Source organism: Dendropsophus ebraccatus, chromosome 5 (assembly GCF_027789765.1).
Source record: "Dendropsophus ebraccatus isolate aDenEbr1 chromosome 5, aDenEbr1.pat, whole genome shotgun sequence".
NCBI lineage: Eukaryota > Metazoa > Chordata > Amphibia > Anura > Hylidae > Dendropsophus > Dendropsophus ebraccatus.
In genome coordinates this window covers 131,213,494-131,240,163 of record NC_091458.1, presented here as the reverse complement: position 1 = coordinate 131,240,163, position 26,670 = coordinate 131,213,494, and the positions used below count along the sequence as shown (strand labels likewise).

At 45.3% G+C, this 26,670-nt stretch overlaps 2 protein-coding genes across 5 annotated transcripts in view; both read right to left on the bottom strand.

The window, feature by feature from the left end:
• The window catches only part of KDM1A (lysine demethylase 1A), a 28,495-nt gene extending 13,526 nt beyond the window's left edge, over positions 1–14,969 (bottom strand). Inside the window, exons 1-8 of one of the 4 annotated variants that reach the window (XM_069971294.1) lie at positions 14,805–14,969; positions 8,285–8,450; positions 6,762–6,895; positions 6,589–6,667; positions 6,101–6,193; positions 5,455–5,561; positions 5,165–5,246; positions 4,428–4,528 (exon numbers count right to left, since the gene is read on the bottom strand). In XM_069971294.1, the coding sequence (XP_069827395.1) occupies positions 4,428–4,528; positions 5,165–5,246; positions 5,455–5,561; positions 6,101–6,193; positions 6,589–6,667; positions 6,762–6,895; positions 8,285–8,435 (747 nt within the window). In that variant the 5' untranslated portion in view covers positions 8,436–8,450; positions 14,805–14,969. Of the gene's footprint in view, positions 1–4,427; positions 4,529–5,164; positions 5,247–5,454; positions 5,562–6,100; positions 6,194–6,588; positions 6,668–6,761; positions 6,896–8,284; positions 8,451–14,270; positions 14,732–14,804 lie in introns of those variants that run through there. The other 3 variants (XM_069971291.1, XM_069971292.1, XM_069971293.1) reach the window with 3 other exon arrangements.
• A 9,090-nt stretch (positions 14,970–24,059) lies between these two features.
• LOC138794195 (mucin-22-like) lies at positions 24,060–26,366 on the bottom strand. The gene is made up of 2 exons (XM_069972972.1): positions 26,356–26,366; positions 24,060–25,206 (listed from the first exon to the last, which is right to left on the bottom strand). The coding sequence occupies exons 1-2, from the start codon at positions 26,364–26,366 to the stop codon at positions 24,060–24,062; spliced, it is 1,158 nt and encodes a 385-aa protein (XP_069829073.1).
• Between the last annotated feature and the right edge of the window lie 304 nt (positions 26,367–26,670).

The following is a 26,670-nucleotide window of genomic DNA, read 5'->3' as shown; positions in this document are numbered from 1 at the left end:
AAATTAACCCCCACTTATGTAGTTGGCAAGATATGTTAGCCAAAAATACATATATCATCAAGACCTGCCGCAGATATATAATATAAATGCAGATAAATATATGACTGAAGAATAAAACTGAAAATGATATCTGATGACTTATCTGTGGTCCAACGTTATAACCAAGCCTGATGATGCCGTGGTTAATGAAGTCTATCGGACGTGGACCGGTGACTGTGTAGCCCGCTGGTAGGATAAGCCGAGCTTATCCTACCAGCGGGCTACACAGTCACCGGTCCACGTCCGATAGACTTCATTAACCACGGCATCATCAGGCTTGGTTATAACGTTGGACCACAGATAAGTCATCAGATATCATTTTCAGTTTTATTCTTCAGTCATATATTTATCTGCATTTATATTATATATCTGCGGCAGGTCTTGATGATATATGTATTTTTGGCTAACATATCTTGCCAACTACATAAGTGGGGGTTAATTTCTCTGTTTTGTGGCCACTTTTCGTGGACCTATGTGAGGTGTGATGTACTTGCATATTCTGACTGACTGTGTCCATCATGTTATTAGGTAGTACCGTTTAATACTTAAGCATCATGGGTCAAGCTTCTAGCATAAATACAGACATCCAATACGTTCTCTAAGCTGTATCATAGCCGGATTTAATATTTGTTCCCTGATGAACCTGAATTATCTATAATCATATTCATCACTCAGGGGAAACGCGTTGGAACGAAATAACGTTTTGGAGTAATTCATTTCTCCGTGAACGTATTGCATATCAAAGTATCTCCTTTGTAAATATGTATATATTATTATTTTGATATTTGTGGCACGCTTGTTTGTCTGTTTGTTATTTTTTCACCTGAGCACTTTAGTTAGAGTGGGGACTGACATCGTGGTTGGGGCCACCCTATTAAGGAGGTGGGTTCCCCAAAAGGCAGGGAAAGATTTATGAATCTGAGAAAATAGAGTGCACATTCCCTATTACCTGTCTTTCTTAGCGTCAGCCATCACGCATTCGGGAGATAACATACATCCCCTTGTTTTTCTTCCCCCACTCTATGAGTTGTTTTACACTTTATACTACACCAACCATACAGCACATTTATATTTGTTTTCTTTAAGCTTAGGTGCAGATATACGTTCTAGCTTGTACCTTTTTTAGATGTATACCCAATAAACGTTATGTTTTATAGTTTATTTTGACCTACGGTGGTCCTTCTCTTCTGTGATAGCTGATAGGTACTGGAAGACATTAGGTTTTTTTAAGATTAATATTTAAATTACAAATCTCTGGTACCAGTTGATTTGAAAGAATAATTTTTTTTGCTGGAGTACCCATTTAACAAACCAGCATCTTAAAGAGATAGTCTGCCATACTATTAAACAAAGGGACCTGAAGTCTCTCTTAATAGTAGTATTTGTATTCCCATAGTTTATAACCTACAAAATAACATCTTCTCCTACAGCTCTGTGTTAGGGCATTCACCTGTTATTCTTCCTAGAAATGTATGGAAATAGTCGACCAGGTGTTACCAGCTGGGGGCCTGACACTACACTGACTAGTACAGTCAGATTCCATTGGATAATAAACCAAGTAGAATCAGCAGCACTCGAGCCAAAGAGGACCTAGCAGGTCTCTATGAAGATGCAAAGTTGTGGACTCCACAACACCAAACTGATCCAGCAAGAGAGACTGCATCAGTCTCGAATAAAACCTGTTTATTTTTCCATAATAAAAATTTCACATCAAATTGCACAGGGTCAGGCACATCCCACTGGTAACACCCATTTAAAGTGTCACTGACGTGTATGTTTGTATATATATAATTTTTTATTTTTTTTTGCAGAAATCAATAGTCCAGGCGATTTTAAGAAACTTTGTAATTGGGTTTATTAAGCAAATATGCATTATCTGCATTCAAAAAGACTTTCCCCAGGTCCCCCCCCCCTCCCTCCTCTCTCGTCCTCTGCTCATTATCAGGAAATCTCGACTCTCTTACATCAGTTGAGCCCTGTGTAATCTATGGAGAGGGGAGGGGGAGGAGGGAGATTAGTCGCCTGCAGAGAACAAAGGATAACACAGCGGGACCTGTGTGAAAGCCGGTATTCAGAGGTCAGAGCTAACTTCAGAGGAAATAGCCCGGTGATGTAGCTGTAAAGTAACTCTTTGTTGTCCTGTTTTGGTGCCTTATCTCCCTCCACCCCTCCCCTCTTCATAAGAGAACCATAAAGACAGGGGGGAGAGCTTCAAACTGCTTTGATAAAAATGCATTTTTCGGCTAATAAACCCAATTACAAACTTTCTTAAAATCGGCTGTACTATTGATTTCTGCAAAAAAAAAAATTAAAAAAAAATTAAAGAACAGTGAGAGTTTAACTTTATACTAGAAGATTGGCAGAACACAGAGCTTAAAGGATTTTGAGTATTTACCAAAACAGATAGGAGAGACCACACATCCTCTGTTTCTGTCCCATTACTTAGACATTTATGAAAGGTACGCCACACAAAAGGCGCAGACTGATGCCTTAGGCTCCTATTACACTGAGCGATTTTTAACGATTAATAACTAACGATAAACGATCGCAAACGAGAGTGTATATCGTTAACCTGATATCGTTCACCATATTACACAGAGCGATGGTCGTTAGATACGATTGTTATTACGATCATTTATTCCTTCTGACTTAGGAAAACAATGGGCAACGTGCAATTACACTGAACGATTAGTGAAAAATGCGGAACTTGAGCGAACAAACGTGGAATTACAGCGAACAATTAGCGAAAGATTTACGATAATTTTAGGTTCAGATCTAAATCAACGATCAACATACGAACGATTTTTTTATCGTTTCCTGCAATTACACAGAACGATTATCGATTAAATTCGAACGATATAACGATTTTTCGCACGATAATCGTCCTGTGTAATAGGGCTCTTATTTATCATGGTTCCAGTGGGCAGGTTCCAGTGGGTAGAGTAGGAGGCCTGAGCCTCTCAGTAAATCTGGTGGGTTAACTGGAGGTGGGGCTTTATTTAAAGGGGTAGTGCGGCGCTAAGAAATTATTCACAAAATAACACACATTACAAAGTTATACAACTTTCTATGTTATGTATGTGAATCGCCCCCTTCCCTGTGTTCCCCCACCCCCGCACGTGGACCCGGAAGTGTAGTGTACCATACATACCTGACGCGCGTCGTCCCAGTCTCTAATCTTCTGTCAACGAAGTAATCTTCAGGAGGTCGGCCGAATCGCTGCAGCCATCCCTGATGCCGGCCCCTCTGCCGCATCAATGGCAGTTATGCTCAGCCAATCGCAGACAGAATCGTTGACAGAAGATCGGGGACGGGGACAACTCGCGTCAGGTATGTATGGTACACTACACTTCCGGGTCCACGTGCGGGGGTGGGGGAACACAGGGAAGGGGGCGATTCACATACATAACATACATTACAAAGTTGTATAACTTTGTAATGTGTGTTATTTTGTGAATAATTTCTTAGCGCCGCACTACCCCTTTAAGACCAGAGCACAAGTACGCCAGTCTTGAAAAGTGTCCTTCTATGTTCCTCCTGCTCCTGAGCAGCCTTTACAATATCCACTATATTGACTTTTTGATGCCTATGATTGGTTCTAATAAGTTAGATATGTTTGTGAGGCTCTAGAAGGCTTATCTTAACAGATTACTCCAGCAAAAATTTTTCTAAAATAACTGGTGCCAGGAATTTGTAATTTACTTTTATTAAAAAAATTCTCCAATCTTCCAGTACTTATCAACTGCTATATGTTCTACAGGAAGTGGTGTATTCTTTCCAGTATGGAGAGCAAAAGAGGTTTTTTTTTTATGGGGATTTACTACTACTTGGACAGTTACTTTCACTAACAGCGGGGGCAGCACAGAGCACTGTGTCAAACTGGAAGGAATACACCACATTCAGCAGCTGATAAGTAGTGGAAGACTGGAAATTTTTTTTTACAAGAAGTAAATTACAAGTCTCTGACACCAGTTGCTTTTAAAGAAAATAACCCTTTAAGGGCCCTTTTACACAGGCCAATAGGCTCACAACAACTAGCACTGATCCTTGTGAATAGCAGTAGTTTACATAGCCTTTAGGTGTGTCCATTAAAATGTGGCTGATAAAGATCGTTTTACTGGCCGCACAAAAGAGGCCAATGAGTGAGCGTTTTCTCACTCACCAGCCCCTTACATGGGTCTGTGGTCAGAAACAAGTTTTCCTAGGCCCAATAATCGGCCTGTGTAGAAGAGCCTTGACAAGAGGGCAAGGGTGGTGATCGGTATACAGCAAATATACAGTTCTACAAAAGATCTGCCCCTTGTCAACATCATCAGAAATTAGACATACAATATAAATAACTACTACTACTATATGATAAAAAGAAAAGTAATAGACTATATCTGTACAGGTACCGCTTGTCCATTAGCTTCATACAGCGGGCACTTCTGCTTTATTTTGGCCAGTTCCATATTAACTTGTTTGCTGATCACGGCCATTGGATTGCCACCTACAGCAAAACACAACGTGAAGATGGTAATTGAATCCTCCCGTACATGCACCAGATCAGACAATTCACAACAACCCCCTCCCCTGTTTTTCCCCCTCACTGCTACGTCAGTTTCCACACACAAAACCTAGAAATAACATCTCAGAATATGCAGCTGTATGTCCTGCAGGAAATGTTTTATTTTCAGTCTGACACAGTGCTCTCTGCTGACATCTCTGGCCGAGACAGGAACTGTCCAGAGCAGGAGAGATTTTCTATGGGGATTCATAGAAAACCAAGACAGAGTTCCTGTCTCGGCCAGAGATGTCAGCAGAGAACACTGTGTCAGACTGAAAATAAAAAAAAAAACATTTCCTGCAGGAAATACAGCAGCTGATAAGTATGGGAAGACTTGAGATCTTTTAATAGACGTAAATTACAAATCTATATAACTTTCTGATATCAGTTGATTTGAAGGAAAAAGATTTTTTTTGGACAACCCCTTGAAGCAAGTGTGCGTCTTTCCATTATATCTGTCGTCCATTTATGGCCTTGGCCAAATAATAAAAAACTACATCAAAAACCAAATCGATCAAACCCTAAGTCAATCAAATTAACAGATTACATTTATATCGATCAAAAGAAAGGTTAACTTACCAAGCCCAGTGACCACCATGGCACCCAAGTCTGCAACATAATTTCCTTTACGGAAAGTTGCAACTCTTCCGCCAACGCGGTCCTGTAACAAATCATAGTTACTTCATTTACCATCTTGCAAATCTACTTTACAGCAACAGAAAAGAGAGACTCTAGTCACTACAGAATTGTTCATGCTTTAGAATGACATCTAGCGCCGCTTCTAAATATCCCAGTCACATTACGTTAAAAATCTAAACACCGTAAAGAGTTGATGGTAATAAAATCTAGAAGGGGTTTACTTCACTTACCCTCGCCTCTAAGAGAGTAACATCCATGCCAAAACTCTGCAACTGGCGAGCTGCAGCCAACCCAGATACTCCTGAGCCAATGATGATCACCTTTCCCGTTTTCTTAGCTAAAGGAGACAGGAAACAAGATGGTTAACACATGGTCTGAAATTCCAACAAGCTAAAATTGTACAGCTAGGTTTTACATTGGCATTGAGGTTTTGATATAGATGCGGATGAAAGTTCCCAAAGTGCCCATCAGAGTTGTTCTCTCCGTCTCCGCCCTCCCTTCCGGGATAGCCGTCTTTGCACTATGTAATGACGGGAGGATTAATCTGTGATCAAATTGCGAGGGAGACATACTGAACAGCTCACACACAGTTTTCTGTATCTTCAGCAGAAAGCAGCAGCCCAGAACTGGGGAAGGAGACTGATAAGGTAACACCAAGTATGGAATGAATTGTTAGCCTCCAGGAGGGAGGGGGGTGATTCCACATTTAATGTAATTTACCTAACTGTTTTGCTCCCCCCCCCCCCCAAAAAAAAAAGCAAACAAAACAAATAAAAAACAAACACATGCACAGTTCTATAATGTGGACAGCTGGAACTAGACTAGTTTTGTTCATGCACTAGTGCCAATAAATCTATTTTATTTTCAGTTCCTTACTTGGTAAAGGCTTCAGTCTCTTGTAGACCCCAAAGTTAATTAATCCATGTCTTTCCAAATAGCAGTGTATTCTGTGAACCAGCACAGAGTCACCTAAATAAAGAAAAATAAAAGTAAATAAAATCCAAAAATACAATTTTAAGTATAATTTGATTTAGCTTAAAGTGTTACAGTCACTTTAAAAACCATCTGACATATCACACAGACATGTTGAAAGTTTTGATCTGTAGGGTTTGGCTGCTTAGATAACCATCGATCACTAGACAGAGGGAGCAGGAGTCTATAAGCGAGTCTATGGAGCCTGTCTCCTGCAATGAGACAGAGAGAGCAGGAAACCACAAAGTGAAGCGCTCAGCCATGTGCTTCTCCCAGCTTTATCTAGTGATCGTGGGGAGTTAAACACCCAGATCTGGCCTGATTAAAAAAAAAACATGCCAAAAGTTTTGAAGTTACAGTAACACTTTCATGCTATAACCATATGAACTTACTATTATAAGGTGCTTCTAGCTGTTGAAGTGTCGCCTCAAATGTCAGCTGGACTTTAGGGTTGTCTAACCACAACTGGAGCTATAAGAGATAAAGAAATGACAATATGAGTAAAAGCAAGTTCACAGCTAACAGTTCTTAACGGGCAGAAAAGGATCCATGTAGTCCTACTTACTGTACGGTTCCGGATATACAGGAAGACCTTCTGAGTTGGTTGCGGGCCACTAATAATATCAGGGAAGCAAGCCGCCTCTTGGGAAGTCATTCTGTCATGGGGAAGTCTGCTCTGGAAGGCTGCACCCTCTACACCTGAGAAAGAAGTAAAGCTTATTCTTGGTAAAAGTGCAAATACAGTAACTACCCAACGTGCCCGGGACTAAGATTAGTAATGTATACTTGCCTGTCCACCTGTTCGCCGACGATATCGATGTTTTAGAAACATCCACTTATGTGCCGCTTCCTCCAGAAATGTCCACTCAGCATAGATCCTACACTGTCTATGCTAATTGGCCATTTTCGGAGGGAGCAGGACATCACAGGAAGTTTCCAAAACACTTATAGCTGCAGACAGTGGATGGCTGGGAATCCAGCAGCGGCAGGGGAGCAGGACAGGTAAGTATTAGAGATGAGCGAACAGGGTTCGGGTTCGAGTCCATCCGAACCCGAACGCTCGGCATTTGATTAGCGGTGGCTGCTGAAGTTGGATAAAGCCCCAAGGCTATGTGGAAATCATGGATATAGTCATTGGCTGTATCCATGTTTTCCAGACAACCTTAGAGCTTTATCCAAGTTCAGCAGCCACAGCTAATCAAATGCCAAACGTTCGGGTTCGGATGGACTCGAACCTGAACCGGGTTCGCTCATCTCTAGTTAGTATACATTACTGATATGCCACCAGCAATCCCAGCAGACTGCGCAATTATCAAATTATCCTGGATAATCTCTTTAATTCCTAGCATCAAGAACTTTCTATAATTTATCACAACCTGTCACCAAAACCTCGATTTGACCATGTAATATTTATTGGATAATTTACTGTATGACTATATTGTTGATATTACATTGCCAAAAGGATTTAACATGCATCAACAACAAGATTTAATCATTTTGGCAACTTAAATCCCCCCCCCCCCCCCCCGCACACACACAACCATCTCCCAATCCCTCCCAGGCGCTCATCCCGACTCTCTTTATATGTTAAATATGGGACGCAAACCAAAACGATGGGGGAGATTTATCAGACATGGTGTAAAATGAAACTGGCTCAGTTGCCCCTAGAAACCAATCAGATTCCACTTTTCATTCCTCCTCTTTGGAAAATGAAAGGTGAAATCTAATTGGTTGCTAGGGGCAACTGAGCAACACAACTGTTTGTGAAAAGTGATTGTAAAATCGTAAGCCTTAAAAAGTGCCTTCAATACTGACGGTTACCTCTCCCATCCTCCCGATAGACATGAACGTTAACCACAGGGCAGGGTAAGTCGACGCCAGACTGCTCGGGTGCCAGCTTAGTCAGGCAGCGAGAATCCATTGTGCCTGACCACTATTTGCACTGACACCTTCTGTCAGTGGAGAGAGGTTAGGCCCCCACACATTATACTCTTGGCCAAACCCACCACTGGTGACGGGTGTGGTTGACTTGGTATAAAGTGTATGGGGGCCTTTAGAGACCACTACAAACCACTCAGCAACATTTACCTGATGGCTCTTCTGGCTCACTGTCTATTTCCTCCTCTGGAGGAGCTTGTGGTGGGGGTGGGGGCACTTTCTTCTCTCTTTCTGCTTTTGCATTTCGCTCTTCTTCTGAATAATATTCATCTTCAGAGAGGTTGGCAAGACTTTCATCCATCTCCCTGTATTCCACCTGTGAAATGTAAATGAACAAGAAGATGAATAGAAGTCCCTTACTTGGGCATCTTCAGTTCACTACAATAAACATCTTTTTCTTTCAAATCAACTGGTTTCAGAAAGTTATATAGATCTGAAAATTACTTCTATTTAAAATTCTCAAGTCCCATACTTATCGGCTGCTGTATGTCCAGCAGGAAATGTTGTTTTCTTCTCAGTCTGACACAGTGCTCTCTGCTGACATCTCTGTCCGAGACAGGAACTGTCCAGAGCAGCAGCAAATCCCCAAAGAAAACCTCTCCTGCTCTGGACAGTTCCTGTCTCGGACAGAGATGTCAGCAGAGAGCACTGTGTCAGACTGAAAAGAAAAATTTCCTGCAGGACATACAGCAGCTGATAAGTACTGGAAGACTTCAAATTTTTAAATTGAAGTAAATTACAAATCCATATAACTTTTTGAAGCCAGTTATTTGAATGAAAAAGATTTTTGCTGGAGTGCCCCTTAAGGTCAAAGCCAATTTTCGTTTTGGGGCTTTTGCTTTTTCCACTTTATGTTTAAAAGGCCATAGCACTTGCATTTTTTCACCTAGAGACCCACATAAGCCCTTATTTTTTGCGACGGGACCTATGTCGACTAATGGAGGCGCTTCATGGGACGCAAAGGGGTTAAATAGAGCATGGAGACCACCATGGCATTAAGCATTTGAATGATTGATGGCAATATATTTAGGAAAGGGCAGTAATTCTTTACCTATATGAGTCAGGCTGAATTCACCACAGAACAGATATCTCATGCTGGGTTCACACCTGGGCTGTGTTTGCCGTCAGCAGCTGGCTATCACATCTCACATAGACAACAGCAGCCCAGGTCTGTAGACATCTATTTATACAGCACAAGTGCACGCTAACAGGTCTAATTTATTGTTAGTCCTATGCTGTCCAGGCATGATGGGAGTTGTAGTTTTGCAACAGCTGGAGGGACAAAGATTCCCTACCCCTGTGCTAAAGGAAGGTTGCGCACTATAACTAGTACAGTGGTACCTTGGTTTAAGAGTAACTTGGTTTAAGAGCGTTTTGGTTTAAGAGCTCGCAGTTTTTCAAAATTGTGACTTGGTTTAAGAGCATTGCTTTGGTTTAAGAGCTCCCTGTACTAGGTGGGAGGGGGAGTTGGGGTGGGGCATGGTCTGTATAGCGGGGTCTACAGCACTGTACCCTGACCCAGGAAGTCTCCCTCACCTTCCAAATAATAGCAGATTTACTTCAGACTGGGGCTTACATCAGGGGACAGGACTGTGGAGGTAATCTCTCCATAGCTGTAACCCCTCTTTCCCTGCAGTTTCTGTCAGTCCTGATTGGTCCATGCTGAACACACACCCCTTCTCCATTGCTGTCATATGACCACACAGATCTCTGACAGCAGCCCTGCTTCTCTATTCTAGCCTGTTGTACTACACTACTGCATTATGGGGATCTGCACCTCCATCCTGTATCTACAAACGGCTGCTGCTGTGTTATCAGGTTTATGCACTTACGATACATTATACATCACATGCTGGTTGCTATACTGTACAATAACTTATAATATCACATATTCTGCTGTTTCTCATTGTTTGTTTCATCTGTTTTACATGTTATTTAGAAAAAAAAAAAATCATTATTTTTGGGCTGTGGAACCAATTGTCTGCATATCAGAGATTTCATATGGAAAAATTTGCTTTGGTATAAGAGTGATTTGGATTACAAGCACGGCGCCGGAACGAATTATGCTCGTAATCCAAGGCACCACTGTACTGGGTATACACATGTTCACCCTGATCACACATTCTATAGTTTTACACGTGGATTACAATGTATGTTGGGATTAGGATCAATAGTTTGTAGCTTTTATTTAAAGGCCCTTGTTACTCCGGCACGCTGCTGACTCTTACACCTAACAGTATCTACTAATAGTTCCCACCAATATTTAAAAGACACACAGGGGGAGATTTATCAAACATGGTGTAAAGTGAAACTGTCTCAGGTGCCCCTAGCAACCAATCAGATTCCACCTTTCATTCCTCACAGACTCTTTGGAAAATGAAAGGTGGAATCTGATTGGTTGCTAGGGGCAACTGAGCCAGTTTCACTTTACACCATGTTTGATAAATCTCCCCATAAGAGTAGAACCTCGGTTTACAAGTACTGTGGTGTACGAGCTGTTTTAACTATTAAAAAAAAAAGTTGTAACTTTGTAAACGAGCAAGTTTTGGTAATATGAGCAACACCTGTGTGTGCACCCCCTGTCCTGCCATATCCCCCCCAAAACAGACCCACAAATGGTGCATCTTAATACTGCAAGACCCAGAGACACGTGGATCCACTTCTGCTGATCAGACGCTGCGAGTCGGGTGAACTTCAAGGTTACGGCCTGGGTCGGAGGCCTAGTCAGTGCTTGGAGGAGGAACACATACCGAGTAGGACCCCAGCACAGAGGAGCAGAGAGGTAATAATGAAGACTGCGCATTTGTGCGAAACGGCTGAAGCCTAAAACTTTTCAGCGTCCAAGACCCACTTTTAATGAAATAAATGTCTGTTTTTCTACAAGCAAGTCAGTAAGTGCCGCTCTTTCTTTACGTATCACTATTGGACACTTATTTCTGCAGTAGTGAGCAGCACTGTATACTTATAAGGTCACCATCAGCAGGATAATACCACATGTATCCTGGAGGGGTGATTGTCCAGACAGTGCCGAGACTATTCAGTTTCTGTGTTGGATTTGCAGTATTGGGAGTAGTAGTAGTACAGTATAGAACATGGGTGTCCTGTGTGCGCATGCGATAGAACTGGATTTAGCGGGGAACGCTCTGACCTGCAGACGGAGCAGCTGCAGCCCGGTCATTAATCAAATTAATTCAATTGATCTACTGGCCCTAGTTGGAACCCCCAGATACCATATATTGGCTTTGTATACTCTGAATCATTGGTAAGGAGATCTTCATTGTGTTGGTACAAGGAAGAGGAGACCTGCAAGGGACATCAAAGAAGAGATGCTGCCACCTCTGTCCCAGACAGGAACTGTCCACAGCAGGAGAGGTTTTCTATCGAAATTTGTTGCTACTCTAGTCTAGACAGTTCCTGTCTGAGACAGAGGTGGCAGCAGAGAGCACTGTGGCAGACTGAAAAGAATACACCACTTTCTGCAGGACATACAGCAGCTGATAAATACTGGAAGACTTGAGATTTTTAAATAAAAGTAAATGACAAATCCATATAACATTTTTTCCATCCAAATCCAAATCCATTTATAACATTTAACATTTTGAAACCAGTTGCTTTGAAAGAAAATCCTTTAAAAACAAGCGCACATAATGCTGGAAGCCCATAGCATACATAAATTACACAACCTTGTGGCCTCGGGTCTGCACTATTTAAAGGGGTACTATGGCGAAAATCTTTTTCTTTCAGATCAACTGGTTTCAGAAAGTTATATGGATTTGTCATTTTCTTTTATTTAAAAATGTGAAGTCTTCCCATACTTATCAGCTGCTGTATGCACCGAATGAAATGGTGTTTTCTTTTCAGTCTGACACAGTGCTCTCTGCTGCCACCTCTGTCCGGAGCAGCAGCTAATTCCCATAGAAAACCTCTCCTGCTCTGGACAGTTCCTGTCACAAACAGAGGCGGCAGGAGAGAGCACTGTGTCAGACTGAAAAGAAAACTCCACTTCCTGCAGGACATACGGCAACTGATAAGTAACGGAAGACTTGAGATTTTTAAATAGAAGTAAATTACAAATCTATGTAACTTTCTGAAACCAGTTGATTTGAAAGAAAAAGATTTTCACCGGAGTAACCCTTTAACCTCCACACAAAAGCTCAGAGGTAGTCAAGTGCAGAGCCAACTACATACGGTAGTATTCCAAAAGCTGGGGGTCACACAACACATACAGATCTGCAGCACGGAACATGGGTACAATGAAGTGGCAGGCTGGTAACCTCTAGAGCAGGGATAGGGAACCTACGGCCCTACAGCTGCTGCAAAACTACAACTCCCATCATGCATAGGATGCATCGCTGTCCAGACCTGAGGAGAACAGCTGGAGGGAGGACGGTTCCCTATCCCTGCTCTAGGGTATGCTACAAATCAGTAGGAAACTGTTCATATGGAATCCAAATTTTTTAAAAAATTGGCCTCAGTATCGCAATTTTTGCAATTTAGTTAAAGAACACCAATTTAAAAAAAAAAAAAAAAAGTTTATATATTGTGACAAGATCTGCTTCCAGTCTATGGTTCCTGTCTAATTCATCAGTGTACCATACACATTACAAATATGACAGCTGATCCTGCCAATCTGCTGTGTGCACGGACAACGGCCGTCAGGGGAAGCCAGGATCTGGCCTGTGGACTTCAAGAAACCCGATGCTTCGTTCCATCAGGATCTGGCCGTATTTTATTCTTCCGTCCGTAAGGACATGAACACCCTAACCCCATGCGGCCCAGAGGTCAGGAGATAGATGACCATCAGGTATCTCTTAGGGGATAAGCGGCGCCATAGCCGCTGATCTGGAACAAAGGCGGCGAGTACACTGCAATACCTACAATTGCTGGACGCTCAATAGCAATAAAGTAGCAGCTATCACCCATAGGCATAAAGACTCTATAACCTGGTGCACTAGTAACTGATCCCTACGCCTATGAAGGGATCAGCGATGTCATTGTCCAGGGTCAGGAACGGCAGCTTTGTTCGGGCAGACTCTTGTAATACGGTCATTGTTTGCAGCAACAGCTGCAGCACATGGCTCACAATACAGCCGGCAGCTCATCTGCACAAAGCCAGGAAGTGCCGGCAATGGTGGCAGACATCCCCATCACCAGCCAGGGCAGAAGGGGCAGCAATGGTGGCAGACATCCCCATCACCAGCCGGGGCAGAAGGGGCAGCAATGGTGGCGGACATCCCCATCACCAGCCGGGGCAGAAGGGGCAGCAATGGTGGGGGACATCCCCATCACCAGCCGGGGCAGAAGGGGCAGCCATGGTGGCAGACATCCCCATCACCAGCCGGGGCAGAAGGGGCAGCAATGGTGGCGGACATCCCCATCACCAGCCGGGGCAGAAGGGGCAGCAATGGTGGGGGACATCCCCATCACCAGCCGGGGCAGAAGGGGCAGCAATGGTGGGGGACATCCCCATCACCAGCCGGGGCAGAAGGGGCAGCAATGGTGGCGGACATCCCCATCACCAGCCGGGGCAGAAGGGGCAGCAATGGTGGCGGACATCCCCATCACTAGTCGGGGCAGAAGGGGCAGCCATGGTGTATAGAGGGGGGGGGGGTATAGGATAGGGGAGCCCCCATCAGATTCTATGGCTGGGGGAAGTCACACCACCAGCTCTCCCACCATTGCTTTGTGTTTTGGTGCAGCTTTTATTTATTTTTAATTTCAGCTTATATTTATTTATTTTTTAAATAAATAGTAAACACATGCCCCCCATCCTTTCCTATGGGAGGGGGCTGCACTAGTAATAACTCTATGAATGGCTGATCCCCCATTGTTATCCATGTGCGGTATACCATAGAGCAGCTGTGTGTCTCTCTATACTACAGAATCGCTTAGTGTGTACACAGCCAGTGCGGATCACGGATCGCACCTCTCTATGGGCTGGCTGCAGGCTATTGTCCTCTGGTATCAGCCACTCGGTGCTCGTTTCCCCCCCGCCGAGCGGCGATCACGATGTTGTATCTCTATATTTATTACACTCCCATTCACACCTAGGAGCGGATCGGCTGCGTTTACGCAAGGATCGGGCAGGACAATGGTGCGCGGCGATCCCGATCGGACGAGGCCTCCGACCACTCACCTTTGCCCTCTTCCTCCGACTCGTGCGCCGTCCTTCGGGGGTTTCGGGCAGCCCCCCATCCGCTCCGGCCATGATCCCGGGGGCCGAGGAGCCTCCATGCTCTGCCCCGGGGGAGGCCCTCTCCTTCTTCCTCGGGGTCCTCTCTAGGGGCGCCCCGGTATCTGGCGAGGCCATTATGCTAGAAGAAGACGAGGAGGAGGATGAGGAGGATGAAGAGGAGGATGCAGGGGGCTGAGACTCGGCGCCGTTCTCACCACCCCCGCCGGACTCGGACTTCTTAGCAGTAAGCATCGAGTCGAGATGGCGGCTTTGGATCCAGGGGGAGGGACCAAAGAATGGGGGTGGAGCCTGTGCGGGGATGATGGGTGGAGTAGTGGACGCTAGGACCTGAAACACCGGCGGTCTGAGCCTGCTGTCTGCGAGCAATGGAGGCACCAGGGGCCGCGCGCACCGCGCTGGACGACGTGAGCGCGCACCTGGCTCCGCCCACCTCTGGGCGTCTACCCCAACCGTGCCCTCCGCTGGGTACCTCACCTGGCTGTGCGGCGGCGGCGCCCGGAGCCTGGGCGGAGGAGGCTGGACACCGGCCGGCCGGGAGCGGGCTTAGGCCACAGTAAACATCCCCATACTTCCTTGTACGTCACATGGAGAGGTTACAGGGGCGCTGGTGCGGGGAGCGCTGCCGCCATGTGCAGGGGCCCGGGGACATGGATAGGAGGCATGTGCAGGGGCCCGGGAACATGGATAGGTGGCATGTGCAGGGGCCCGGGACATGGATAGGTGGCATGTGCAGGGGCCCGGGACATGGATAGGAGGCATGTGCAGGGGCCCGGGACATGGATAGGAGGCAGGGGCCGGGGGCATGGATAGGTGGCATGTGCAGGGGCCCGGGGACATGGATAGGAGGCATGTGCGGGGGGCCCGGGAACATGGATAGGTGGCATGTGCAGGGGCCCGGGGACATGGATAGGAGGCATGTGCGGGGGGCCCGGGAACATGGATAGGAGGCATGTGCAGGGGCCCGGGAACATGGATAGGTGGCATGTGCAGGGACCCCGGGACATGGATAGGTGGCATGTGCAGGGGCCCGGGGACATGGATAGGTGGCATCTGCAGGGGCCCGGGACATGGATAGGTGGCATGTGCAGGGGCCCGGGACATGGATAGGAGGCAGGGGCCGGGGGCATGGATAGGTGGCATGTGCAGGGGCCTGGGAACCTGGATAGGTGGCATGTGCGGGGGGCCCGGGAACATGGATAGGAGGCATGGGCCGGGGGCATGGATAGGTGGCATGTGCAGGGGCCCGGGGACATGGATAGGTGGCATGTGCGGGGGGCCCGGGAACATGGATAGGTGGCATGTGCAGGGGCCCGGGACATGGATAGGTGGCATGTGCGGGGGGCCCGGGAACATGGATAGGTGGCATGTGCAGGGGCCCGGGACATGGATAGGTGGCATGTGCAGGGGCCCGGGACATGGATAGGAGGCAGGGGCCGGGGGCATGGATAGGTGGCATGTGCAGGGGCCCGGGGACATGGATAGGAGGCATGTGCGGGGGGCCCGGGGACATGGATAGGTGGCATGTGCAGGGGCCCGGGGACATGGATAGGAGGCATGTGCAGGGGCCCGGGGACATGGATAGGTGGCATGTGCAGGGCCACATGGCACAGAATCCCTGCCATCTGCAGCCTGGGGCCCCCAGAACAGTGCACCAGGGGCCCAGCAGTGCTAGGGTTGCCGCACTACTAAGGCTTCAGACCCTGTTCACACTGATTAGCATCATACATATTTCCTTCCCATTTATGTAATTAAAGGGGTTGTCTAGCTAAAATTTTTAACTGATATCAACTGATATCAAAAAGTTATATAGATTTGTAGTTTATTTCTATTAAAAAAAATCTCAAGTCTTCCCATACTTATCAGCTGCTGTATGTCCTGCAGGACACTGCTCTCTGCTGACACCTCTGGCCTAGACTCTGTCTCAGTTTTCTATGGGAATCCCCATAGAAACCCTCTCCTGCTCTGGACAGTCCCTGTGGCCAGAGATGTCAGCAGAGAGCACTGTGTCAGACTGAAAATAAAACATTTCCTGCATGACATACAGCAGCTAATAAGTATGGGAAGACTTGGAATTTTTTAATAGAAGTTAATTACAAATCTATATAACTTTCTGACACCAGTTTATATGAAAGAAAAAGATTTTGGCTGGACAACCCCTTTAAATTAGGGCTGTCCTGGCCATGAGGGACTTCTGGTCCCGTGCCTAAGGGCCCTATTACACGGAGCGATCATCTGCCGAAAATTGCTCTTTGTAATAATGACAACGATCAGCCCTTGACAGCTATCGTCAGCTGATCGTGTCTTTAGGTCCTCACCTGAAATCTGTGTCTGTGAGCAAAAACTGGTATCAATGTGGGCAGATGGTGTTTTGAAAGGATTTGGATTTGAGGTGAGTCTTCCCTGTCTGTGTGTCAGCAGCGGGAGATCAGTGGCCCAGAAGAGTCAGAAGAGAAGTGATACTGTGCAGTGCCTGTATACAGGATAGAAGTTATACTGTGCAATGTCTGTATACAGGGAAGGAGAAGTTATACTGTGCAGTGTCTGTATACAGGGTAGGGGAAGTGATACTGTGCAGTGTCTGTATACAGGGTAGGGGAAGTGATACTGTGCAGTGTCTGTATACAGGGTAGGAGAAGTGATACTGTGCAGTGCCTGTATACAGGATAGAAGTTATACTGTGCAATGTCTGTATACAGGGAAGGAGAAGTTATACTGTGCAGTGCCTGTATACAGGATAGAAGTTATACTGTGCAGTGTCTGTATACAGGGTAAGAGAAGTTATACTGTGCAGTGTCTGTATACAGGGTAAGAGAAGTTATACTGTGCAGTGTCTGTATACAGGGTAGGAGAAGTTATACTGTGCAGTGTCTATACAGGGTAAGAGAAGTTATACTGTGCAGTGTCTGTATACAGGGTAAGAGAAGTTATATTGTGCAGTGTCTGTATACAGGGAAGGAGAAGTTATACTGTGCAGTGTCTGCATACAGGGAAGGAGAAGTGCTACTGTGCAGTGTCTGTATACAGGGTAAGAGAAGTGATACTGTGCAGTGTGTATACAGGGTAGAAGTTATACTGTGCAGTGTCTGTATACAGGGTAGGAGAATCTAATGGGTGTAAAATATAGACTGATATAAACTGCCTACAGCAACCAATCACAGCTCAGCTTTCATTTTACCAGAACTGGAAGCTGCGCTGTGATTGGTTGCTGTGGGCAGTTTATTTCAGTGTATATTTTACACCCTTAGATAAATCTCCTCCATAGACTTGAAGCGCTCATAACTTTTGACATGTCTCTAAGGTATGTGAGAAGAAAAAGTTCCCATTTATGTGAAAGAGGTTGTCCGAGAAAAATGATTACTTGTCAAGGCAGCGGGGGATGTGTCAGTAATGTATACTTACCTGTCCAGTTCTCCTCTGCCGCTGCTGTTTCACATCCGCCACCTCTGCACCGCTGCCTGTGTTTTCAGAACGTCTGATGGCATCCCACTGCCATAGGAAATGGCTGCTCAGTATAGAGTCTAATAGGATGTTATTGTACAATATGGAAACACAAAGCGTTGCAGAACAGGCGACCTGGAATCCGGCAGTAGCGGGAAACTGTACAGGTAAATATACATTAGTGGCATATCCCCCAGCAGCCCGGCAAAGCATTATTTTTTCTCAGACAACCTCTATACACTAATAATTTCTTCCTGCTCGCAGCAAGGCATTGTGGGGTATTGCCTGTATCTGACATTGGAATGGCTATTATAGCCTGGATTCATCAAGCTGTGCATAGAAATTTGTGTAAACTCTCCATAGCAGCCAATCGTGAACCTGAGCTTACTTAAAGGGGTAGTGCGGCGGTAAAGAATTATTCACAGAATAACACACATTACAAAGTTATACAACTTTGTAATGTATGTTATGTCTGTGAATGGCCCCCTTCCCCGTGTCCCACCCGTGTACCCGGAAGTGTGGTGTGCTATACATACCTGTCTCCGATCTTCAGTCATTGAAGTCATCTTCGGACGGTCGGGCCGAATCCCTCCGACCGTCCTGAGTGCCAGCCCCCGTCTGCCACGTCATCGGCTGCTCAGCCGCGATTGGCTGAGAATAACTGTGCCACAGGTATGTATCGCGCAACACACTTCCGGGTACACGGGTGGGGGTGGTGGGACACGGGGAAGGGGGCCATTCACAGACATAACATACATTACAAAGTTGTATAACTTTGTAATGTGTGTTATTCTGTGAATAATTCTTTACCGCCGCACTACCTCTTTAAGATTCGCTCATCTCTAATATAGACCCAGTAGTATCTATAGTCTGCCAGAAGGTGGAGCTGATTATTAACATTAAGCTCCTGTAAGTTATGGGCAAGGATAATATAGTGTAACTAGAATTTTGTTAAAAGGCAAATACAGTGGTACCTTGGTTTAGGAGTAACTTGGATTGAGAGCGTTTTGCAAGATGAGCTCACAGTTTTTCAAATTTGTAACTTGGTTAAAGAGCATTGCTTTTGTTTAAGAGCTCCCTGTACTGGGTGGAAGGCGGAGTGGAGGAGGGGCATGGCCTGCATAGTGTGGTCTACAGCCCTGTACTCTGACCCAGGAAGTCTCCCTCACCTTCCAAATCATAGCAGATCCACTTCAGGTTGGGGCTTGCATCTGGGGACAGGACTGTGGAGGTAATCTCTCCATATCTGTAACCCCTCTATGTACCCATGCAGTGTCCCGGAACAGAGTTCCTTCTCTTATTGTTTCCTTCAAAGTGTATCCTTATATCTGAGTCAGTCCAGTATTTTATTGCCTCTGTTCTGGAAAGCTGTGGTCCACTGCAAGCTGTGTGTATTGTGTCGCCCCTCTCAGTGTTCAGGTCTGCTATTCCATTCATTTCTTGTATGCATATTCAGTTATCAGTGCCTAAGGGTATTGTGTCGCCCCCAGTGTTCAGGTATGGTACTTCTCATGTATATTTTACTGTATATGCCTAATGGTGTGATGATGCAATGGCTGGATGTCACGTGACTGCCCCTGCTTCCATGGTGACTCCAATGGCCATCGAGCTTTGGCTGGGGAATGCCATGTGACTTCCTGTCTGCCTCAGTCTTGTCCTCCACCATCCAGGGGACAGGTTCTGTGTGTGTTCTCTCTCCCCTGTCAGGAGAGAGATACGTGTGCTCTGCTGCTCCAGTTCCACCAGAAGTGTTCCTGGCTGTGTTCTATTCTCAAGTCCTCAAGATTCTCATCTATTCTCAAGATCTGGGTGCCGTTCTTCAGTCCTTCCTCTCATCATCTTCTCTGATCATCAACAGCAAGTATTCATCTCAGTTCCATTCCACCCAGCATCTTATCCTCAGTATCACTACTACTCCCATCATTCAGTACGCTATCATCACAGCCTATTGCAGCATCACCCATTACTCTGCCTTATTCAAGTCTGCCTTATTCCCGGTTGCATCCGGAGAGACTGTTGTAAACTTGTTACCACCGTTACAATAAATATACAACTACCGTTGTTTCTAAACCTTGGCATTGGTGTAATTATTGGTGCCCTGACTAAGGACAACGAAGAATCGCATGCCCAGCCTCTGCATGGTCAGGAGCCCGGTTCTCAGCTGTGTTACCCTCGTGCCAAAACCGTGACAATCCTCTGCTCAGCAGCTGCTCCGGCTCCTGCCAGTAACTACACCTATCAGCGGAGAGGTCCCTAGGGGCTTGGGCATCGCACCCACATATGTCCTGTTCATTCTTTAATACTCCCTGCAGTCTCTGTCAGCCCTTGTGTTTCCCATTCTCTCCATTCCTGCTATAATGTGCCTGCATTTACCCTCAGCTATACACACTGCTGCTATAATGTGCCTGCACTTACACTCAGCTATACACACTGCTGCTATAATGTGCCTGCATTTACCCTCAGCTATACACACTGCTGCTATAATGTGCCTGCACTTACACTCAGCTATACACACTGCTGCTATAATGTGCCTGCACTTACACTCAGCTATACACACTGCTGCTATAATGTGCCTGCACTTACACTCAGCTATACACACTGCTGCTATAATGTGCCTGCACTTACACTCAGCCATTTAAACGGCGGTATATAAAGTTTCTGTCACTGTCCTGTAGAGCAATGTGATTCTCACTTCCTGATTGGTCCATTGCTATCATGTGACCACACAGACCTCTGACAGCAGCCCTGCTCTCTATTCTGGCCTGTTGTACTACGCTACTGCATTATGGGGATCTGCAGTTCCATCCTGTATCTACAAACTGCTGCTGTTTTTTCAGGTTTATGCACTTACTATACATTATACACCACATGCTGATTGCTATACTGTATAGTGACTTATAATATCACATATTCAGCTGGTTGTACATGTTTGTTTCATTAGTTTTACATGTTATTCAGAATAAAAAGTCATTATTTTTGGGGTGTGGAACCAATTCTCTGCATATTAGTGATTTCTTATGGGAAAATTTGCTTTGGTTTAAAAATGGATTTGGATTACAAGCACGGCCGCGTAACAAATTATGCTCGTAATTCAAGGCACCACTGTAGTTTTTACTTTTAATTTACTTCTAGATAGCGGTTTTTAGGGTGTGGAGTGTTTAGTCTAGTGTTTTTTCTATTGCTTAAAGGGATACCCAAGGGAATATGTACAATGGAGGCATACTGTAGAGACCCTGGAAAGTGGCTTGGGGTTGGTCCAATCCCCTCTATTTGGTAGAGAGAAGCTTCAATGAACGCACTTCGAACTGCATCTACAAGGGTGAAGAACTGTCCCAAGGATCAGGTAAATGGTATGGAGGGAAATCTACCCAGCACCATAATGGGCTCTCAATTTAGTCTTTGCTATGCGACTCCCTTCTATTCTAAACACATTGATTTAAGTAGTTTGTGTTTAACAACATGACCAAGTTCCTGACCAATTTTAAGATCTCTGCTTGCTTGAAATGTCCTTGGTTTTAACCAGTGCTAAGAATTTGCAGGCCTTATTCATTTCCCAGCTGATCGACCATTAATAGCAGATTGTGCTATATTTGCCATCAAGATTACTATAAAGCCTACAGGAAAGTGAGATGATACCACAAAGGCCAGTAAAAATTTAAACAAGAACACTCCCATTCCCTGACAACAAGCAGAGATTTGTGAAATGCATGAAAATAATTAGCATGTCCATGTCAATATAAATGGTTCTGCCATGTAACAGAGACCCGTTTAATTGGTCAGAGTCTGAGTGCAATGGGCTTTTGCTTGTCTCATGCAGAAAATGCAGCAAGCTTGGAAATGATGCATACAGCCACATGCTTCTCCTGACTATATGCTGAGATATGTGAGAATCTGAATGCTGAAAACTAAATAAACACGAGAAGAAAGCTCAAAGTGGACAAATTTTGTTTACTGGAATATAATATGTGTGTTTGGTCATTCATATGGTGCAAAAATTTACATATCCCATACATATAACTGCATCACACTGAGAAAGTGAGAAGAGTCATAGTGGAACTCACTATAAGAGCATACTAAACCTGCTGCGCACCCCGGCTTGCTTTGGGGGCTCCCGACTGGACGTCCCACTCAGTCAATCAGTGCACTGCCCCACCGCAGCCACTGATTGGCTGAGCAGGACGTCCAGACGCAGGAAGCCCCCCGAAGCAAATGAGAGCGTGGAGCAGGTAATGTATGCTCTGGCCAGTGGGCGGTTAAGGGGGCTGTCACATGACCAGCAAGGGATCCACAGCGGATTTTGCTGCGAATTTGCAGTGTGAAATCTGCTGCGGATCTGGCGTATGTGTTTGTACCTTAAACAGAAGAATGTACTATGAAGGGTGGGGCATGTAGTCTGTACAGGTTTTCACTCTCTCTTATGTAATGTTCCTATCATTGTTATTGATGAGATAATACACTCAGCGGCCACTTTATTAGGTACACCTGTCCAACTGCACGTTACCACTTAATTTCTAATCAGCCAATCACATGGCGGCAACTCAGTGCATTTAGGCATGTAGACATGGTTAAGACAATCTCCTGCAGTTCAAACCGAGCATCAGTATGGGGAAGAAAGGTGATTTGAGTGCCTTTGAACGTGGCATGGTTGTTGGTGCCAGAAGGGCTGGTCTGAGTATTTCAGAAACTGCTGATCTACTGGGATTTTTATGCACAACCATCTCTAGGGTTTACAGAAAATGGTCCGAAAAAGAAAAAACATCCAGTGAGCGGCAGTTCTGTGGGCGGAAATGCCTTGTTGATGCCAGAGGTCAGAGGAGAATGGGCAGACTGGTTCGAGCTGATAGAAAGGCAACAGTGACTCAAATAGCCAACCGTTACAACCAAGGTAGGCAGAAGAGCATCTCTGAACGCACAGTACGTCCAACTTTGAGGCAGATGGGCTACAGCAGCAGAAGACCACCCGTTACTAGCATGGTGTACCTAATAAACTGTCCGGTGAGTGTATATTCGTACCATATAGTATTGTATATTGCTATATCAAATTTGGGGTGGGGGGGGGGGGTCTTCATCTTTACACCCCTCACCATGTGGTAAGACCGACAAGTTATCTATATTCCTTGAGTACGATTATGATTATACCGATTTAAACTTTTATAATGGGATGGATTTATTTAAATTAAAAAAAAACTTAACGTTATTACACTCTTGTCCTTATTTCTATAACCAATATACCATGATTACTTATAGATATCAACGCAGTACCTATGTACTGCATTGATGGATGTTCTTGGCAGTCGGCAAGCCACCGCAGCATCTACAATGAGCTACAATGGATATTCAATGGATCGCCTTCCCGCAGTGGTATCATGGGAAGCTGATCCGCACCATCAGTGAGAGGTATTTGCAATTTTTAAAAGTTTTTGAAGAGTTAAAATAGCCAACAATGGAGCTCTATACCAGCTATTAGCCATGGTCCTCGGCTGCTGGTAGCAGTAGGGAAGTGCCCAGTACAGAGAAGGCTCACGTCCTAAGCCCTTTCTATACTCCGTTACCGGCACCACAGCGCAACTATACAGTACATCATGGTGTGGGTAAGTTTCTGATGGGTACATACTGACTTTCACACGCACCTCCCTTGAACTAGATCTCACGACAGCTGAAGTCGCATATATATGCGACTCCACTCTGGAAAACCAGGCACATTGGCTCCATATCCAAAGAGCTGTATAACATATACCTAACAGGAGACACCCAAAAGAAATCAGACCTCTTTTGTGAGAAGAAATAAAAACAAGAGCTTTAGTCTGTCTGGCTAGGACCAAGACCCCTCAGACAGTGGATTCTGCCCTTCAAACTGATGTTGGAAGAAATGTGACAACTGTAACCAGTTTTTCCACCTGTTTTTTTCCTTTGCGCTCTACCTTCGCCAAGGCAGATCTCGCTATATTGGATCATCTTGTCTTCTTTGTCCCTTTCTGACTATTAGGACCTTAAAGGGGAAGTCCAGGCAAAATAATTTTAAGATATGTTATTGCCCAACAAAAGTTATGAAAATTACTAATAGACACTTATTATGGGAAATGCACCTATAGTGCATTTTCCCTGCACTTACTACAGCATGGCATGTTCAGGTTTCTGTAAAGTTGGTGATGTCACGTCACATAAACTGATAACTCCTGCAGCTCCAGTCTGCCCCACCGCTGCTGCAGGTGTCAGCAGTTTATGTGACGTGACATCACCAACTTTACAGGCCCAAGAAATTGTTTAAGAAACCCTGATTTAAAGAGTGTGTTACTGGAAAAACGAAACGTTCTGAATATTAATAAGGAAAATCCCCATGTAAGTATCCCCCCTTACAGCGTTAAAGAGCCAGGCACAGCACCTGGGCTTGTCAGGTACTGCCACCATCTCTGGGATCAGTTCTGCTATTAAAAGAGGTCCCGAAAATGTAAGAAGAGGTGCTGGGGAGTCAGTGCTGCCAGTTGAAAAGGTAGTGAGGGAGTCAGTGCTGCCATTAGAGATGGTGAGGAGGTCAGTGCTGCCATTAGAGATGGTGAGGAGGTCAGTGCTGCCATTAGAGATGGTGAGGAGGTCAGTGCTGCCATTAGAGATGGTGAGGAGGTCAGTGCTGCCATTAGAGATGGTGAGGAGGTCAGTTATGCTATTAGAGATGGTGAGGAGGTCAGTGCTGCCATTAGAGATGGTGAGGAGGTCAGTTATGCTATTAGAGATGGTGAGGAGGTCAGTGCTGCCATTAGAGATGGTGAGGAGGTCAGTGCTGCCATTAGAGATGGTGAGGAGGTCAGTGCTGCCATTAGAGATGGTGAGGAGGTCAGTGCTGCCATTAGAGATGGTGAGGAGGTCAGTGCTGCCATTAGAGATGGTGAGGAGGTCAGTGCTGCCATTAGAGATGGTGAGGTGGTCAGTGCTGCCATTAGAGATGGTGAGGAGGTCAGTGCTGCCATTAGAGATGGTGAGGAGGTCAGTGCTGCCATTAGAGATGGTGAGGAGGTCAGTGCTGCCATTAGAGATGGTGAGGAGATCAGTGCTGCCATTAGAGATGGTGAGGTGGTCAGTGCTGCCATTAGAGATAGTGAGGAGGTCAGTTCTGCCATTAGAGATGGTGAGGAGATCAGTGCTGCCATTAGAGATGGTGAGGAGGTCAGTGCTGCCATTAGAGATGGTGAGGTGGTCAGTGCTGCCATTAGAGATGGTGAGGAGGTCAGTGCTGCCATTAGAGATGGTGAGGAGGTCAGTGCTGCCATTAGAGATGGTGAGGTGGTCAGTGCTGCCATTAGAGATGGTGAGGAGGTCAGTGCTGCCATTAGAGATGGTGAGGAGATCAGTGCTGCCATTAGAGATGGTGAGGTGGTCAGTGCTGCCATTAGAGATGGTGAGGAGGTCAGTGCTGCCATTAGAGATGGTGAGGAGATCAGTGCTGCCATTAGAGATGGTGATCAATGTTACTATTAGAGGAGGTACTGAGGGAGGTCAATGATGGCACTGCAAGTTGTGCTGAGGGGGCCAGTGCTGATTCTGGGTAGAGAGGTGAGAATAGGGGCCGCACTGCTGCACTGTGTTGTTGGTTTGTCCCTACTAGGGGACATTATGTACAGTGTTTGTTGGTACTTGGTTGGAACTAGAGTATTATATTAGTCGCAGAGCAGTGTTTGACAGTGAGACTCCAACATCAACATGGATAAGCTGGTGAGGCTAGAGAAAACCCCAGAATTTGTAACAGAAAAAAAAAGATGCACGCTGTAATTTGATACTGAAGTATTTCATACCAGAAGATGGCAGCAACACATGACTGATAATATACTACAGTGGTTACAGAACTCACTTTGTTAGAGATTTTCGGCAAGCAAAAATTTGATTTAAAGGCAAAGTTCCCTTAAAAAGTATACAGAACAGATCCCTAGAAGGTTGCACGTACATAAAGGTTTCTGCTTTCAGTTTCCTGCTCCTTTTTGAAGATCATTAAGTGATATAGATTTGCTTTTGAGCCATTTTCTTAAGACAGAAGTGCCTGGCGATGTATGGAAAGGAAGTCTGCGTGGTTACTGCTGATGTGACATTATCCTTATTCTTCTGTGCCAACATAAATCTTAGGAGACAACTATTCTGCAACCTTATTCCAACACAGTGTATGATATCACACAGTGTAAAACAAATATCAACTAAACTTCTGTATGAGGACTTCAGGTTGTAAACCGATTGGGATGGCCTAGGCCTCACCCCCATTCCAATGGCCACAGAGTGGGCGGGGTCTAGATGCTTTTGACATCACAGATGGGCGGGCGAAGTGGCACAGTGGACATGAAGCCCCACCCAGGTGGCCCAAGCCACCAACGATAAGCATTTTTCACTGGACCAAGCACCCAGGAATCTATTATAAAGTAAGGTATGAAAACTGCAGAATTTAGTCTTTACAGCTGTGTAGAGATCTCCTCATACATAAAGGGGTAACAGTATCCCTTTAAAAATGTACATTTATTTTCCCTTAGTCCTGTCAGCAGCACAACATAGGGGAAATTCTGAAAACTAAATGTGTAGGTAAACTGCACACAGACCACAAAGCTCTGACCCATGCCCCATTGTGTACGTTTTATTGCATCTGAAAATATATGTACTATATATATACAAACACAGTAGTAACAGCCAGAAGAAAGGAATGATATATGCTCCAGAGTGAATTTATCTGAGGAGTCAAATAGTCTGGGTACACAGGGTGGTCCAAAGTAGGTGGACAGTATGTGTAATAGGGTTATAAAGGGGAGATTTATCAAACATGGTGTAAAGTAAAACTGGCTCAGTTGCCCCTAGCAACCAATCAGAGTCCACCATTCCTCACAGACTCTTTGGAAAATGAAAGGTGAAATCTGATTGGTTACTAGGGGCA